At 42.7% G+C, this 16,115-nt stretch overlaps 1 protein-coding gene across 3 annotated transcripts in view; it reads left to right on the top strand.

Annotated features, from left to right (window-relative positions):
* Window positions 1–16,115, top strand: part of mbtd1 (mbt domain containing 1) — a 62,495-nt gene that overhangs the window by 33,929 nt on the left and 12,451 nt on the right. For all 3 annotated transcript variants that reach the window (XM_028818346.2, XM_051918799.1, XM_051918798.1), the window contains 7 exons: window positions 604–838; window positions 940–995; window positions 3,069–3,173; window positions 4,827–4,974; window positions 6,097–6,179; window positions 8,225–8,459; window positions 11,105–11,176. In XM_028818346.2, the coding sequence (XP_028674179.1) occupies window positions 604–838; window positions 940–995; window positions 3,069–3,173; window positions 4,827–4,974; window positions 6,097–6,179; window positions 8,225–8,459; window positions 11,105–11,176 (934 nt within the window). The remainder of the gene's footprint in view (window positions 1–603; window positions 839–939; window positions 996–3,068; window positions 3,174–4,826; window positions 4,975–6,096; window positions 6,180–8,224; window positions 8,460–11,104; window positions 11,177–16,115) is intronic.

Raw genomic sequence — 16,115 nt, 5'->3', positions numbered from 1 at the left:
GATAAACGGCCTTTGATTCCAGTAGGTCTAAACATTTCTCTATGATGATGACACCTGGTAGGTGTTGAAAGCTCAGGAATAGAAGACTATTTATTTAATGATTTGGGATTCATTTTCTCCCTTTGTGGACTTCTTACTCTAAATGAATTACTTTACAATGTGTGCACAATTATTAGGCAAGTTGTATTCTGAGGATTCATTTGAATATGGAACAAATACAGTGCTGTCAGTCAATGCAAAATGTTAATAAACCTGAAACCTGAATGTTTTACAAAGGAAATGTGAGTGTGAACATTCTCAGGGGAAGATATACGTGTGCAGAATTATTACGCAACTAAAGTTCAGCCGTTTTCTTGATTTATGGCACATGTTTTGAGTAAGCTAATATTCCACCATGGGTCTGCTTCCTAAAGTTTCATCCCCATATCCTTTAATCACAAACAAATGAATATACAAAACAGATGCCTGCCTGTAACGCATTATACAGAATCAATACAAACATGAGCTTTCATATGTCCCTGTCGGTCAGTCAGAAGTGTATATGCCACTATATACGGAGTGAGTTGTCATTGTCATCGTTATTGCTTTGGGTTTTATTCACAGGTACAAGAATGCATGCAGTACCCTTTTAAACCATTGATGAGAGTGGAAGTGGTTGATAAAATGCACCTCTGTCGAACACGGGTCGCCATTGTGGACAGCGTGATTGGAGGTCGTCTCCGCCTGATCTATGAAGAAAGCGAAGATGGCTCCGACGACTTCTGGTGTCACATGTACAGTCCGCTCATCCACCCAGTCGGGTGGTCTCGAAGCATTGGGCACAGATTTAAACGTTCAGGTATGCTTGTTATTTGTGCAGGGCTCTTGCTTAGTCTGTACAGATTGTCACTTCGCATCGGGAGCCTGCAGCACTAAGTACCTGACATTTCTAAATTGCAGATGTTTCGAAGAAGCAAGAAGGAGTGTATGACGCACCTGCTGATTTATTTTTGAAGGTGAGTAAGTGATAACTGTGCTGTGCGACGCCCTTTTAGCTTTCTTTTGTGTTTTGTGTAAGTGTGCTGAATCACAGGAGAGCAAGCTCAGCCAAAATAAAAAAAAATAAAAATAAAGCATTAAGATGTTGAATCCGTAATTTATTTTGAGAAATGACAGGGTGTGAAGGTGTTGTGTTTTTTGACAGTAAAGTATTTGTGTCCGCATTCTGAGAGGTGGGGTGGATGTATTCCAGTAAACAGCAGCACTTTTATGTGGAAGGCCATTGTTTCCAAAGGAGTGTCAGAAATATTGTTTGATTGTTTAAGGTGTGACAATAAAGGCTCGTTTATACTTCACGCTCAGAACGCGTACGCGCATGCCCCAGCGTTCATTTCACGTGTCCTCTGAGCACGTTCTCAGAAATTAACGCGACGCGTGCGGGAGTCTCAGTACCAGCAAAAAAGTCGGAGCTGGGTGCAGTGTGATAAAAGTTGGATGTGACGTCAAGAGTCTCAGTTTACTATCCACATGTGACAGAAAGCCGCTTTGCGGGTCGATGTGCGCGCTTCAATGTTTGATGAACGGTTCGATGTGGTGAAGCAAAATGCTGACATACAGATGCATTCGTGGTGCTTTTCTATTCAAGCGTTGCGTATTCCCCATCGTAATGACACGACACATTTTAATGGTCTCGCATACCATCTTCTGTCTCGTCGTTATTTTTTTTTTTGGCACCTTCACAACAGCAACAGAATGCACAGCGCTGTATTTGAGCCACAGAGAGAGAAAAATTAAGGACACGGTGAAAAGGAGTATTCTGTGATTAAAGTGGAAATTTCTGCTTTAATCTCGAGATGTCCACTTTAACCTCATAGTTTATCATTAAAGCAGACCATCGTAAACGTCATCCCAGTTGTTAATCGTTGACATGATAGCAGCGGCAAACAGCAACAGACCACCACACAGAACACATTACATTTCTGATATTCCAGCTCTCTGCGCATTCAGAATCCTTAGATTTATACTTGATATCACGTTCATGATGAAATGCATTAAAAGTATGTTACATTTGACAGATGAGTCGTTAACTTCATTTAAATAATGAAAACTGTTAATAATGACACACATGGGGATGACACGGTGGTGGAGCGGTAGTGCCGCTGTCTCGCAGGGAGTCACGTCACTGGTATTCATGTTTTCCTGCTGGGTTTCCACCGACATGACGCCAGTGTGTATGTGAGTGCTTGTATTCACCTTGTGATGAGCTGATGCCCTTTCCAGGGATTGTTTCTGTCTCGTGCCCAATGCTTGCTGGAATGGGCGCATCCCTGGATTGATGGATGTAATTGTTAAACTTCGTTTTCAGAGATATTGCGGTAAGGTGACCTCGGAATTTAATGGATGTTCCAGGCAATTCACAACACAGCAAAGCTGAACCCGTTCTCACCGTGATGATATCTCACACTGCCACCTGGTGGAATCTTCCAGATTTACGTAAAGTACGTGCATGTGTATAAACTGTAAAAGGCTTGCATAGCAGTGGTGTCCGCTGGAGCAGGTGTCGCGTCGTGTGAAGTATAAACCCGGCCTAACACTCCCAGTGCAGAGCGTTGTCAGAATATATGAGGAAGGTTAGCAATAAATGTGGTGAAGAATTACAAATAAGAACTGAAAATAGACTTTTGTAAAAGTCAGTTGGGAGTTTTCAGGGCCAAATCTTCAAATGACATCAGGACAAAAACCGCGACCTGGCATCATTAACGGTATTTGCCATCAATCAGGACCCCTAAATGCCCTCTTTCTGAATGCCTTTGCATCTCCAGTGGGGATTCATTTACTTTATCCAAGTGAATGCCAATCTTAAACAAGACCCTGAATAAGCGCGGATTACATTTCATGCGTCTCTGTAAGCAGCCTTTACTTCTGAAGGAGGTTTTTTGGTAAATGGAGCTCTGCACAACGTTCAGCGTTTATTTCACTGATGGTTAAAGCTAATAATAATAATAACAGTTATTAATGTTTAATAATGATAATGATGTTTCAGTGGTTTCTTCTTTTGTTGTTGTTCTGTGTATTGTACGTATGTTTAGGTGAAAGACGTTGACCAAACTGGGGAATGGTTCAAAGATGGAATGAAGCTCGAAGCAATCGATCCTCTGAATCTCTCCACAATATGTGTAGCTACTGTAAGAAAGGTGAGGGGCACGATGTGCTGGGCTGATTGACGGTGTCTGTCTTATAGTACAATATGGATTCATACGGATAATTAGGCAGGAGCAGAAATACAAACACGATGTAAGTGTTGCCTGCACTAAACATTCACCTGTATTTTCAAACCCACTTGGCCCAGTTGAGCATGGTGAGTGGCTAAGACCATTCACATTTGCTATTATAGAGATACATTTTATAAAAAATACAGAACTTTAATATTACATTTTACAATTTTAACATTCCAAAGCACTTCTTGGAGATAATAAGAAAAAAAAAAATAAGTTGATCTCCAGAGGAGGACTAAGTCAAGTCAAGCTGGGGAGCAGGCACTGGTACAGCACGTTGCCATACCCACCACATGACGAAACATCTCGGGATTCCAGTTGGCAACCCTCCAGCCAGACACGCGGTCCAGTCCCACCCTTCAGAAATGACCCTCTATCTACCGCAGCCAGGTGTTACGTGGGCGACCCCTTGGCCTGGTCCAGCCACTCAGGAGCTCAACAATGAGGACCTCGTGAGCCAGATCACCCTCGGGTAATCGCACCACACGGCCGTAGTGCCATAACTGACGCTCCCTCACGATGCAGGTAATGTGCCTCATTCGGGACTCCATCAAGTCAAACCAGCAGTACCCAAGGATTCTCCAAAGAGACACACGTGAAGGAGTCCAGTCTTCGTCTCGGGTCACTGGATAACGTCCATGTCTCACAACCATATAGCAAGACAGGAAGCACCAGGACTCTGAAGACTTGGACCTTTGTCCTTTTGCGCCACACACCCCTTTCCAGTGACCTCATGACCCCCCCCCCTCCCCCCCATGCTCTCCCAGTCCATCTACTGACTTCATAGGAAGTGTCACCAAAGACATGAATGTTACGGCCAAGGTAGCAGGACTAGCAAAGCAAGAATATCAAAAAAAAGACTAAGAGGAGCTCCTGCTTATAGATCTTGTAGATCTTTTCAGAGAAATATGTAAGAAACTGATATGGTGGGTTAGCTGGTTTGGCCTGCTGCTGCTCAGCTGTGACGTTCTCTCCTGTTTATTCCTTTCCTCGCGGCTTGTAGTCTTGCTCATTGAGCTCCAGTCCCCATACAGACCACAGCTTATTTTTTGTCTGATTTACTGTAAGACAACAGCATACCCACAAAAATCGCGTCATTATCTTGTGCAGTCGGCCCGTCTAAATTATTTTTAACTATCACATTTCACTCAACAACAAATGACTAACTCAAATGAGGATGTAATGGTGTGAGGCCTTTTTAATAATAATAATAATAATAATTCTTTACATTTGCATGGTGCTTTTCTACATTTTGGTAGGCTCAGAGCTGTTTATTCCACCCCTCCACTTTTTTTTTCCCAGTATACATTTGTGGGAAGATGCCGGAACTTTTCCCAGCAGGGATCACCCTAAGGCTGGGTGCCCCTCCATCACATGGTGCCCACAGACACACTTACTAACAGTGGGGCAAATCGGAGCCACTAACTGACCAACTGTGGTTTGTGCTCCGTGAGCTCCCATTAAAGACACTGGTGGTAATGTCATGTGCCTTTGTGTACCTCTACCTCATTACTTCTGTGTTGTGTTTGTTCGTTTAATTTGTAATTTTTTTTTTTTTTTTAACGGTTTTAGGTACTAGCAGATGGATACTTAATGATCGGCATTGATGGCTCTGAAGCAGCCGATGGTTCTGACTGGTTTTGCTATCATGCCACCTCCCCGTCAATATTCCCCGTTGGCTTCTGTGAAATCAACATGATAGAGCTGACCCCACCCCGAGGTGCGTATCATTAGAGTCGTATTAAAGCGCCAGACTATTTAAAGATGTGACCCTGGGGGTACTCCACTCTGATCCTGGAGGTCCATGGTGGGCTCAGGTTTTCATTCCAGCCAGTTTTGTAATTGGACGCCGGGCCGAGCAGATAATGAATCCTGCTGATTAATTCTATGGCTTGTCAGTGCTTGTATTCAGCCAAGGCAAGTCTTTTATCACGTTGTAGATTTGTTGTTTTCTGAAAACCTCGTCCAAATGCACCTCTCGGTCCTTCCCTTCTCTCTCATTTATTTCAAAACCCTACATTAACACGGATACGTCATGATTCATGTGCTCAGGTTTAAATGGAAGCACATTAGCTGGATTGCTGCTGGCTCCTTTGTCATTTGCACCTCATAATAAACTGATGGCAATAATTAAAACGAAAATGCTGCCGTTTAAAACTACAAGCGGTAATTAAAGGTTCTGAGTTAACTACTACTAAGGCCAAATAAAACAGAAAATAAACGGGTTCTGGTTAAAAGTCTGGAAAAGCAAAAACCTGCAGCCAATGCGGACGTCCAGGATCAGAGGTGAGTACCCCGATGTAACCTCAGGTTGGTCTGCTGCTGTTATTTCAAAATGTTACTTTTATTTCTATGGAACATTTTTATACAAGCTCAAGGTACTTTACAAGATGGCAAAAAAATACAATAAAAAGAATTAAGAAATGAAATGCTAAGCAAAGTAATTAAGAATACATCAATATACACTTAAATAATACAAGTAATAGATGAAGTGTGTATGTACTGTAAGTAATGATAAGTCCGATGCTAAAGTCAGATGGCCAGGGAAGACAGAAACAATAAAAAAGCTGTTCTTGTTTGGTGCCTAACAATCTGCATATTGTGCCATAGTGTGCCAGTCTATCGCTGGCATGTGGCAAACCTCTTGTAGAGTTTATTTTTTTAATAATTTCTTTGAAAAGACCTGAGATCTGTTCATTTAAAGTCATGTCCACGGCAGACTCCTTTGACCATAAACTCGCTAGGCCATCCTTCCCTTGTTAGAGTAGCCAGTGAGCTGAGCAGGACTTGCTGCTTCTGCATGAACTGATGACATCAACTCTGCTGTCCTCTACTTGCACAGGCTACACAAAGCTCCCATTTAAATGGTTTGACTACCTCAGGGAAACTGGATCAACAGCTGCACCCGTCAAACTGTTCAATAAGGTAAGTAAGCAGTGGCCGCCGTGACAGCCGATTAATAAAGAAATCACTTTGGCACATAGAAATTGTATTGTGTTATCTGCTCATTGTCAATAGTATTTTTTTTTACAAAAGTATTTGTGCAGTGTATTTTAAATCGAAACCTGTAGTACTGGGGTGTTGTACCGTGTTAGCCATTATTAATACAACGAGAAGTCAAGCAAAGTGACGTCTTTTATTGGCCAACTAAACAGATTACAATACGCAAGCTTTCGATGGCAGCTCAGGCCCCTTCTTCAGGCAAAATGTGATCAACACACCCCACCTGAAGAAGGGACCCGAGTTGCCTCGAAATAGAGACCTGTTAGGATTAAAAATAGTGTTGCTCTTCAGTTTAAGACGTGTACAGTACACTCCTGTTGAGGCAAATCCTGTGCCATGTTGAAACAATCGGGGTCTTTATCACCTGGGATGTTTTCAGGTAGATGTCCTTGCCACGTACCACAAAGCATTGGACTTTAACAAGGAGGTTCTGCTCAACCTTTATAACACACTGGTGAGGCCTCATCTGGAGTCCTGTGTGCAGTTTTGGTCTCCAGGCTACAAAAAGGACATAGCAGCACTAGAGAAGGTCCAGAGAAGAGCGACTGGGCTGATTATGGGGGGCTATGGAGGATGCTGAGCTTTTAGAGAGTTGAAGAGGAGACCTGACTGAAGTGTTTAAAATGATGAAGGGAATTAGTCCAGAGGATCGAGACGGTGACTTTAAAACGAGTTCATCAAGAACACGGGGACACAGTTGGAAACTTGTGAAGGGGAAATGTCACACAAACATTAGGAAGTGTTTCTTTACACAAAGAACGACAGACAGTTGGAGTAGGCGACCAAGTAGTGTGGTAGACAGTAAGACGTTGAGGACTTTCAAAACTCGACTTGATGGTAATAAGTGGACAGGACTGGCGAGCTTTGTTTGGCTGAGTGGCCTGTTCTTGTCCAGAGTGTTCTAATGTTCAGAATAGTTTCAATAGAACTGGGGGGAGTGTTGAGCACAACATTCAATCTCCTTTTTCCCGTGTGGTTGGCTGGATATTTCTGTTCATGTTGCTTATTCCAAGTGACTTGCAGATCTCCATGAGATATATATATATATATATATATATATATATATATTTTTTAATAGATCACACAAGTTATGGTCCAAGTGTCATAAAGGGAGTTAGTGGGCGAGTCTGACGGCGCACCCACTGTTGCCACCAGGCCTGGCTCTCTGCTGTAGCTTTCACATTAATGGCGAAAGCTCTTTCTTTGTTTACCGGGGTTTGCTGCCAGTCCCCAGTGACTCGCCTCATGATAAGCGTGTAATATACTTCATATTTGCCTTTGACACGTTTACCCCTGTGCGGTACAATTTGATTTTATGGTACTGCATCCTTGAATTTTTATTGGGGAAAATAAACATGATGAAAGAATGCCCCCCACCCCCTTAATTTTCACTTGTTTGAAGTTTTTGTATTCTTTATGTAGGGTCACCCAGCTGATACTGATCTGTCCAGTCTGTTGTTCACTACAGCTGCTGACAGTTATTTTTCGACTCTTACTCTTTGTTGAAAAGACTGTAACTTTATCTGCATTGTAGTTTGCTTTTTATGTTGTTTTCTTCTGTCTGATCCTCAAGGGTCTCGGTGGTGATGGCAGCTGCTTCTTGATGCAACCAGTTGCCTTATTGTCTTTATACCCGTTGATTATTTGCAGGCGAATGTCTTCAAAAACGCACAATCGAGTGTGCGAGGCTCGCAGCACCCAGCGTTCGGTTTTAATAAGAGGATTGCGCTTCTGCTTTTTTGTATTTGCTTGTTTTAAAGGGTGGGTGGCACCTGTAAGGTAAATCTTAAAAGACATCCACCATGTTTTTCCTTACTTCTAGGACTGTAGAGTTTCATTTCTTTTCAGTCATTGTGGGAGGAAGGTTGTAACCTTGCATATCCCTGTGGTTCTGTTGTTCCTGCACAGCAGACATGTTCACTTACCTTTGCTTGTTGGTGGGCTTTGCTCATTTTTTTTTTTTTTAGGAGGTCCCAAATCACGGCTTTCAAAGTGGTATGAAGCTGGAGGCTGTGGATCTCATGGAGCCTCGACTGGTGTGTGTCGCCACAGTCACGCGGATTGTCCACCGTCTGCTGAGAATTCACTTTGACGGCTGGGAGGATGAGTATGACCAGTGGGTGGATTGCGAGTCTCCTGATCTTTACCCTGCAGGCTGGTGTGAGTTGACTAGCTATCAGCTACAGCCTCCAGCAGCACAGAGTAAGCTTTAGATTCCTACTTGGATTTGTGTTGTGACCTTCCTCGTTTTGGTCCAAGAGTGCAGTTTATTATTATTATTATTATTATTATTATTCAGATTTGGGTTTTTCAGGCTGCTTAATCCTACACATTTGTGTTCATTTCCACCTTGGCACTGCCACTTCACTACTTTTTCTGCTGGCATCTTTTTCCCTAAATGTATAAAAAGCAGTTATCTATTATTTTTTGTTGCATTTCTCTGATCACACAGTTCAGTAAACTTGCAATATTACAGCTCTCATTTTTTCATATACATTATAGCAACAACAACATGTATTTCTAGAGCACATTTTCATACAAATGTTGGAGCTCAAAGTGCTTTACAAGACGAAGAAAGAAAAATATAAAAAGAAGATTAGACAATGCTAATTAACAAAGAATAAAAAAAGTAAGGTCTGATGGCCAGGGAGTACAGAAAAAAAAGAAAACTCCAGAGGGCTGCAGGAAAAAAACAAAATCTGCAGGTTTTCCGAAGCAGCGAGACCACCTGGCCAGCCCCCCACTTGGCACTCTACCGAACATCAATGATCTCAATCAGTCCTCATGGTTTTCAGGCTTCACATGGAAGAATTAGACCACGGTGATGGTCATGTGGACCTCTGGCCTTCAGTCCATCAATGTAGGGACTGCATGGTGCCCTGATCAGCTGGTGGTGGCACAGAAAACTGGAAAAAGAACAGCAGAGAAAGTAGGGGTTAGTACGGATTTCAGAGCCATGGAAAAAAATTAACAATTCAATGTATATCTTGTATATAAATGTCTATGTGTGGAAGTGTGTGTGTCTGTCCGGCCTGGAAGTGAGAAGTGGATTTGGGGTAAGGGCTCCACCTCCGAGGAAACAGAAACTCACTTAGCCGCTAATACACAAGCGAGGTGAGCATGTTGGCAAAACGAAAGATGGGAGGAGAGAGACGCCCAGAGTAATTCCTTTCAATTACCTGACTGACATCTCGACATTTCAATTTTTTCTCCTGACGATTTCAACAGTTTCTGGGACCCCAGGCTTTTTACAGCTCGGGTTTACAGAGCTAGTACAGAATAGCAGGGTTAGGGTTACCCTAAAATGAAGACATGAGAAAGCCATGTTATAATAACGGGTTTTTAGCAGTTGTTTTAGAGTGCTCCACCGTATCAGCCTGGCGACTTTCTATCGGTAATCTCGTATTCCAGATTTGAGGTGCATAACAGCAGAAGGCCGCCCGCCCGCCCGCCTCACCGCTTCTTTTAGGTTTTGCTTTTGGAATTCTAAGCAGAATTATAGCCCACCATCTGGTTGATACCAAGGACACTGTATACATTTACAAATAAGCTACAGTCACATTAAGCACAGACATTGTAAGCGTAGGGGTGAGCCGAGCCATCACTGCGTCCAGTACCCATGAGTACTTTGGTTTGGCTACCTCAGCCCCTCAAGTAACGTGAAGTTTTTCCGGGCCGATTCCCACCGTGCTGCTGGAATAAGCTGCAGCTCCCTGCAAGCCTGAATTGGTTTAAGCAGATAACAATAATGTAATAACGTTTTAGACTTGTGATCATAACCTGCTTAAACTGTTCAGCACTACTAGCCCATTTCTTAATTTGCATGCCCACCTGTTCACCCGGGCCATTATAAAGTCCTTTGGTGATTTCATGGCCACGCAGTCTGCACAGTGGTCTGTTAGAAGGGCCATGCAGACTTGACCGTATCTGTTGAGGAATTTACAAACGGCTGTGGAAGTCATAGGAACGGGTGAGAAAAGGGCAACACTGCATACAGCGGACACAGCAGCCTGCCGTCAAGCCGAGGTCTCGAGCACTGTGAGGCCCTGCACTGTTGTAGAGCATGAGACATGTTTGCAGGATGTTCTGTACTTTTCAAAAGTTTCGTTAACCCTGTTCTTGAGTGACGTTTATATGAATGATGTGTGTTTGGATGTCGCTTGTGATTATCTTCACGCCTGTACTCGCGTGTTCTGAGTTTGTGTCCTCTCTCTGCCATAAACTGAGAGCGATTAGAGTGAATCTTCTGGTTTTGGAGATTTCTGCTCCCAACAGTCAATACTTAAAAACAAATTGGTCTGATTTTCATTCCATATGACAGTGATTCACAGTGACACTAAGTGACCTGCAGTGACAATGCAATGTGACGTCACAGCTGTGACGATGAGACATGCAAAGAAATGTGAGAGAGGACCCCAGAGTATCCACACTGGATTATTGTAACATTTTCCAAGCTCCCCGTCTTTCATGCTCACTTTAGTTCATAGTCTCCAACGATGTTTGTCGCTGTGCCATCTTGGCACGCTGGGCTGTACAGCTCACAACACGTCTTCTCGATTTGTGAGCTTGGGGCTGCAGAGATGAATCCTTCAGCCAGATGCTTTAACAATCAGAGGAGTAGAATGTGCTGAAGGATGAAGCAGCAGTAGAAAAGGGTTAAAGGGCAGGGGTTTCTATGAATTAGTTAGCATCTGGCGACGGGTGCAGAAAATCCTTAACACAGAGAGTCGGAACACATTTTCAACAGATTATTTCTTAATAGCTTAGTCTACCTAACATTTTGACATCTTCTAATCACCAGGAAACAGCATTTTCATTCTTGTATTGTTTTCTCTTTCTCATTGTAGCTCCAAGAGACAATCAAATGAGTGTAACAAAGCCGAAGAAAAAGTCACAGCAGTACAAAGGACACAAGAAAAGTGGGTTTTTCATAATTTATTGAATTTGTGTGTAAACTGTGTTTAAATACAGTAGACTCTATAGATGTGATGTAACAGTCTCACACACACACACACACACACACACACACACATGGTGCCCTCAAGTGTTGGTCCAGTAAGTTCAATACAGCTAATGGTACTGTCTGTGTAGGCAGTTCTCATAAGACGTCAAAGCTGAACATGAGACAAAAGGCAAGAGTCTTTAGTGTCAGAGTATTTCTGCTCATTTATGTGTTTCACACTTTAATAATAATTTCTGTGTTTTCACCTTCCTCTGCTTTTTGAGCCCCACGGCTGCCCGGTGCCTGACTGAGCTCTGAACTCAAACTGTTGGTTTTCGTCTTTGCTCTTCTCAGTAGACTCAGTGAGCCTAAGCCAGCATGGAGACTACAGAGGGAGAGATGTGTTTGGGGGGGGGGGAACGGACATAAATCAATTTGAGTCTTGCATGTAAGCTTATTTCGTAATCAATTATCAACCTGTTTTCATTGATTTTTATGAATCATTAAACATTAAAACGAGATCACATAACAGAGTAAATCATGTAAGGATACGTTTACCAAAAAGGGTTTTATTTATCCATTACTAGCTGTCCCCTGTAGTAGTGAAACAGGACGGGTATCTCTAGCTAAGCAGAGGCGAGGTTGCGCTCCAACACACGGGGCGAGAGGTAGAGCGACTCAAACGCGTGAGGCCCCGCCCACCTTGCCCCTCCCCTCGGCCCGCAGCATCGGTCTTGGATTCGCGCGAGTAAATCGCTCCTGCAAGAGAACTCTGATACTCGCCACGATGAGAGAAGTCGCAAAATCAACCGGAATGTTCAAGCAAATTATAGAAAATTAGACATTAAGCCCGTTACAATAACGGGCACTAGAACAGTAGTGCATAAACGTTAGTAGGTACAGTCTATATTAAGTGTAAAATAATAATAAAAATAAAATAGAAACGTATATGACAATACAGTAAGTATAATTAATATTACATTTATCCTCTCCTCTGTGGCTGTTGATTGGTGTGCTGTGTCTGTTTGAAGAGCTCTTATCCTGCCTCTCTTTATTTTCGCTTTAGCTGTATGTGTTTTGACATGTTTCTGACGCTCATTTTCCTGTTCTTCTATAGATCTATTTGCTCTTCTGAGTCTTTCTCTTTTGCCGTTTTTCTGACACTCATTTTCTTTTTCTTAAATCGATCTATTTGCTCGTATTTTTCTTTGTCTTTCTGATCGTTCTTCCAGGAGATGTTGCTTACCTCATTTACCGAAATCCGATTGGATCGGCCACGCGATATTTTATAGGTCCTGTGTGACGCGTCAGGCGGCTTTTGAAGCACCTGCTAGAGGCCGGTGACTCTGCCACTCATTCCGCCCTTCCCTGTACTTCCGCCTTGGCCACGACTACCCAATCAGCACTCTCCCCAGCAATGATGTCTTATTAAAGAGTTCACCAGAAGACACACACACACGGACACGTGGACGCACACAGGGGTTTTATTAAAGAGGATCCCCAATCTAAATCTGTGAAGTAGTTCTCTCGTGAAAAGCAGACAGACGTTGGATTTTATATATACAGAGATAAGTGAAAGGTTTAGCCATCTGAAAACTTTTTGTGAATTTTGTTACCTTACTGTAGAGCACGTCCTGCATTTTTGCATTGGAATGGGAGCGTATCAATGTGGTCAGAAGTCGTTCGCTCCACAGCCTCTTCAGTTATATTTGCTGTATATAGTGCATTTCACGGCGTGCAGACTCGAGTGCTCTGACAAGTAAAATGCACATAAAGACTTAATAATAATTCTTTTCATTTATTTAGCGCTTTTCTCCCTACTCAAAACGCTCATCAATTGCAGGTTAAGGGCCTTCCTTGCTCAAGGGCCCAACAGAGCAGAGTCCCTATTGGCAATTTACGGGATTCGAACTGGCAACCTTCCGATTGCCATTGCAGATCCCTAGCCTCAGTCCATCATTACCGATTTAAAACACTTTTCATGTTTACACCTACTTCATATTGAACTGATCAGATGCTAAAATTAAAACGCACATCAAGTAAGGACCCCAGGGAGCACAAGTCCTGGCTATTAAATTATAATACTCCAGTCAACATGTCATTAAATGAAATACTTTCTAAGCTCTCAAAGCTCAGCTAGGTGCATATGTTCTTTATCACAAATGATAATGTTGTAGGGTTGAGCAAACATTTGAAAAACACAGTACTGCTGTCACATTCCCTTAAATAGACAAGTGGTGTAACATGGACAACTAAAGTGTGCCCTTTTACTTTCATTAATTAGTTTATTATGCCATGCAGCCAGTCTACTTTGAAATATTGACTTGACTTGAAATATCGCCCCTTATAAAACTAACACATGTAAAGATATTAATTGGTTTAAACACATACATAAATGGAACCTCACAATATCTATCCTTCAGTATTATCGTTGAAATATGGCAGCACTGCTAGAGAAAGTAAACGTCTATTAAATACACTTCAGTTATAATAAACCTGCTTATGGTCAGAATTGCAGTTGACTACACTGATGTTCTTGAGGAGCTCCTTGCCCCCCTTCTCATGCATGTTAAGTCTGCCCTTGACTGCCACTTGCAGTGTACAAGTGAAACGGGTGAGCAGGGCCTCCTTCACAGTGCTGGGTTAGAACATTAGAACACTCTGGACGAGAACAGGCCATTCAGCCCAACAAAGCTCGCCAGTCCTCTCCACTTATTTCTCCAAAAAAACATCAAGTCGAGTTTTGAAAGTCCCTAAAGTCTTACTGTCTACCACACTACTTGGTCGCTTATTCCAAGTGTCTGTCGTTCTTTGTGTAAAGAAAAAGTTCCTAATGTTTGTGCGAAATTTCCCCTCCACAAGTTTCCAGCTGTGTCCCTGTGTTCTTGATTAACTCATTTTAAAGTCACCGTCTCGATCCACTGGACTCATTCCCTTCATCATTTTAAACACTTCAGTCAGGTCACCTCTTAATCTTCTTTTTCTTAAACTGTAAAGGCTCAGCTCTTTTAATCTTTCCTCATAATTCATCCCCTGTAGCCCTGGAATCAGCCTAGTTGCTCTTCTCTGGACCTTCTCTAGTGCTGCTATGTCCTTTTTGTAGTCTGAAGACCCAAACTGCACCCAGGACTCCAGATGAGGCCTCACCAGTGTGTTATAAAGCTTGAGCAGACCCTCCTGTGACTTGTATTCCACACGTCAAGGCGCTATATAACCTGACATTCTGTTAGCCTTCTTAATGGCTTCTGCACACTGTCAGGAAGACGATAGCTTAGAGTCCACTACAACTCCTAAGTCCTTCTCATAAGGTGTACTCTTGATTTTCCGACTCCCCATTGTGTATTCAGACCTCACATTTTTACTTCCTATGTGTAATACTTTATATTTACTGACATTAAATTTCATCTGCCACAAATCTGCCCAAGCCTGTCTGCTATCCAAGTCCTTCTGTAATGATATAACATAATCCAAATTATCTGCTAATCCACCTATCTTGGTATCATCTGCAAACTTAACCAGCTTGTTACTTATATTCCTATCTAAATCATTTATATATATTAAAAACTGCAGCGCCCTAGCACTGCCCCCTGCTGGTCACCACTCTTAACATTGGCCAGTTCTGATGAGGTTCCTCCCACCATCACCCTCTGCTTCCTGTGTCTGAGCCAATTCTGCTCCCATCTAAAAACATCACCCTGAATTCCCACTTCTTTTAATTTGATGCCCACCCTCTCATATGGCACCTTATCAAATGCTTTCTGAAAGTCCAGATCAATAATCTCATCTGCTCCACTTTGATCGTGTCCTTCTGTTGCCTCCTCATAGAATTCCAGCCTGTTAGTAAAACACGACCTCCCTCTTCTGAACCCACGCTGACTGTTCAGAATAACTCCTGTCCTTGCCAGGTATCGCTCCATCATATCCTTAATAATTCCTTCCATTAATTTTCCTGTGGTGCCCGTTAAGCTTACTGGCCTATAGTTGCTTGGATCTGCCCTGTCACCCTTTTTATATAATGGGATGATATTTGCTATTTTCCAGTCCTTCGGAATCTCCCCAGTGCGCAGTGACTTCCTAATAATGTGTGTCAAGGGTCTCTATCTGTACTCGCTGGCCTCCTTAAGAACTCGAGGGTAAATATGATCTGGTCCTGGTGATTTGTTTGATTTCAGCTTATTTAATCTGAGCAGCACTTCACCCTCTACAATTAGGGTTAGGTCTGCGCTGTCTTGTCTGCTGCCACCACTTTGTCTGCAAGTCCCAGTTTCTCCAAGGCAGCAATCTGTGCAGGGCTACCAGCTGAAACGCTTTGTGTTTGTAGTACCACTGATTTCATCTGTCAGTCGTTAGCACAGTTCAAAAGTCATTTGTGACTTGTGGTTCGCTGAGCCTGCAGCCGCTCTTGGGTCTTCTCTATTAAAATTTAAATTCCGTTAAGGCCTGGCAGTACCCCTGAGTGGGATGGAATACTGTGATTGGCTACTGAAACCCTTTGATTGGTAACGTGTCGACATGTTTTTGCCGATGCACACGCCTTCTGTCTGCTGCTCGTTAGCTTTGTGGATGTTGCAGTCCCACCTTGTGAGCGACATGCTTGTGTGGTGCGTGGTACTTCATCGTAGATGTGCTGCTTTGGTATTTTAATACATTTTAGCACAGTTTGACGCCTCTTCGTTCTGAATTCTCCAAGCACACTTCATTTCCAAACTGCTTCTGCATATCGAATGATTTGACAGGTCAGCGTAATCGATCAGCTCGTTTGTATCAGGCATTGTAGTGCATTTCCCATCACACATTTAAATGAATTGTATAAACAGTAAGCTTGTTTGATACAAACTCTTCACATAAGTTCATCAAACATGGTTAATTACACTGGTCTACAAAAAAATATTTTTTGTTTGCTTCTGGGAACTTCA

Source organism: Erpetoichthys calabaricus, chromosome 14, assembly GCF_900747795.2.
Source record: "Erpetoichthys calabaricus chromosome 14, fErpCal1.3, whole genome shotgun sequence".
Lineage (NCBI taxonomy): Eukaryota > Metazoa > Chordata > Cladistia > Polypteriformes > Polypteridae > Erpetoichthys > Erpetoichthys calabaricus.
This window is presented reverse-complemented; position numbering and strand designations above follow the sequence as displayed.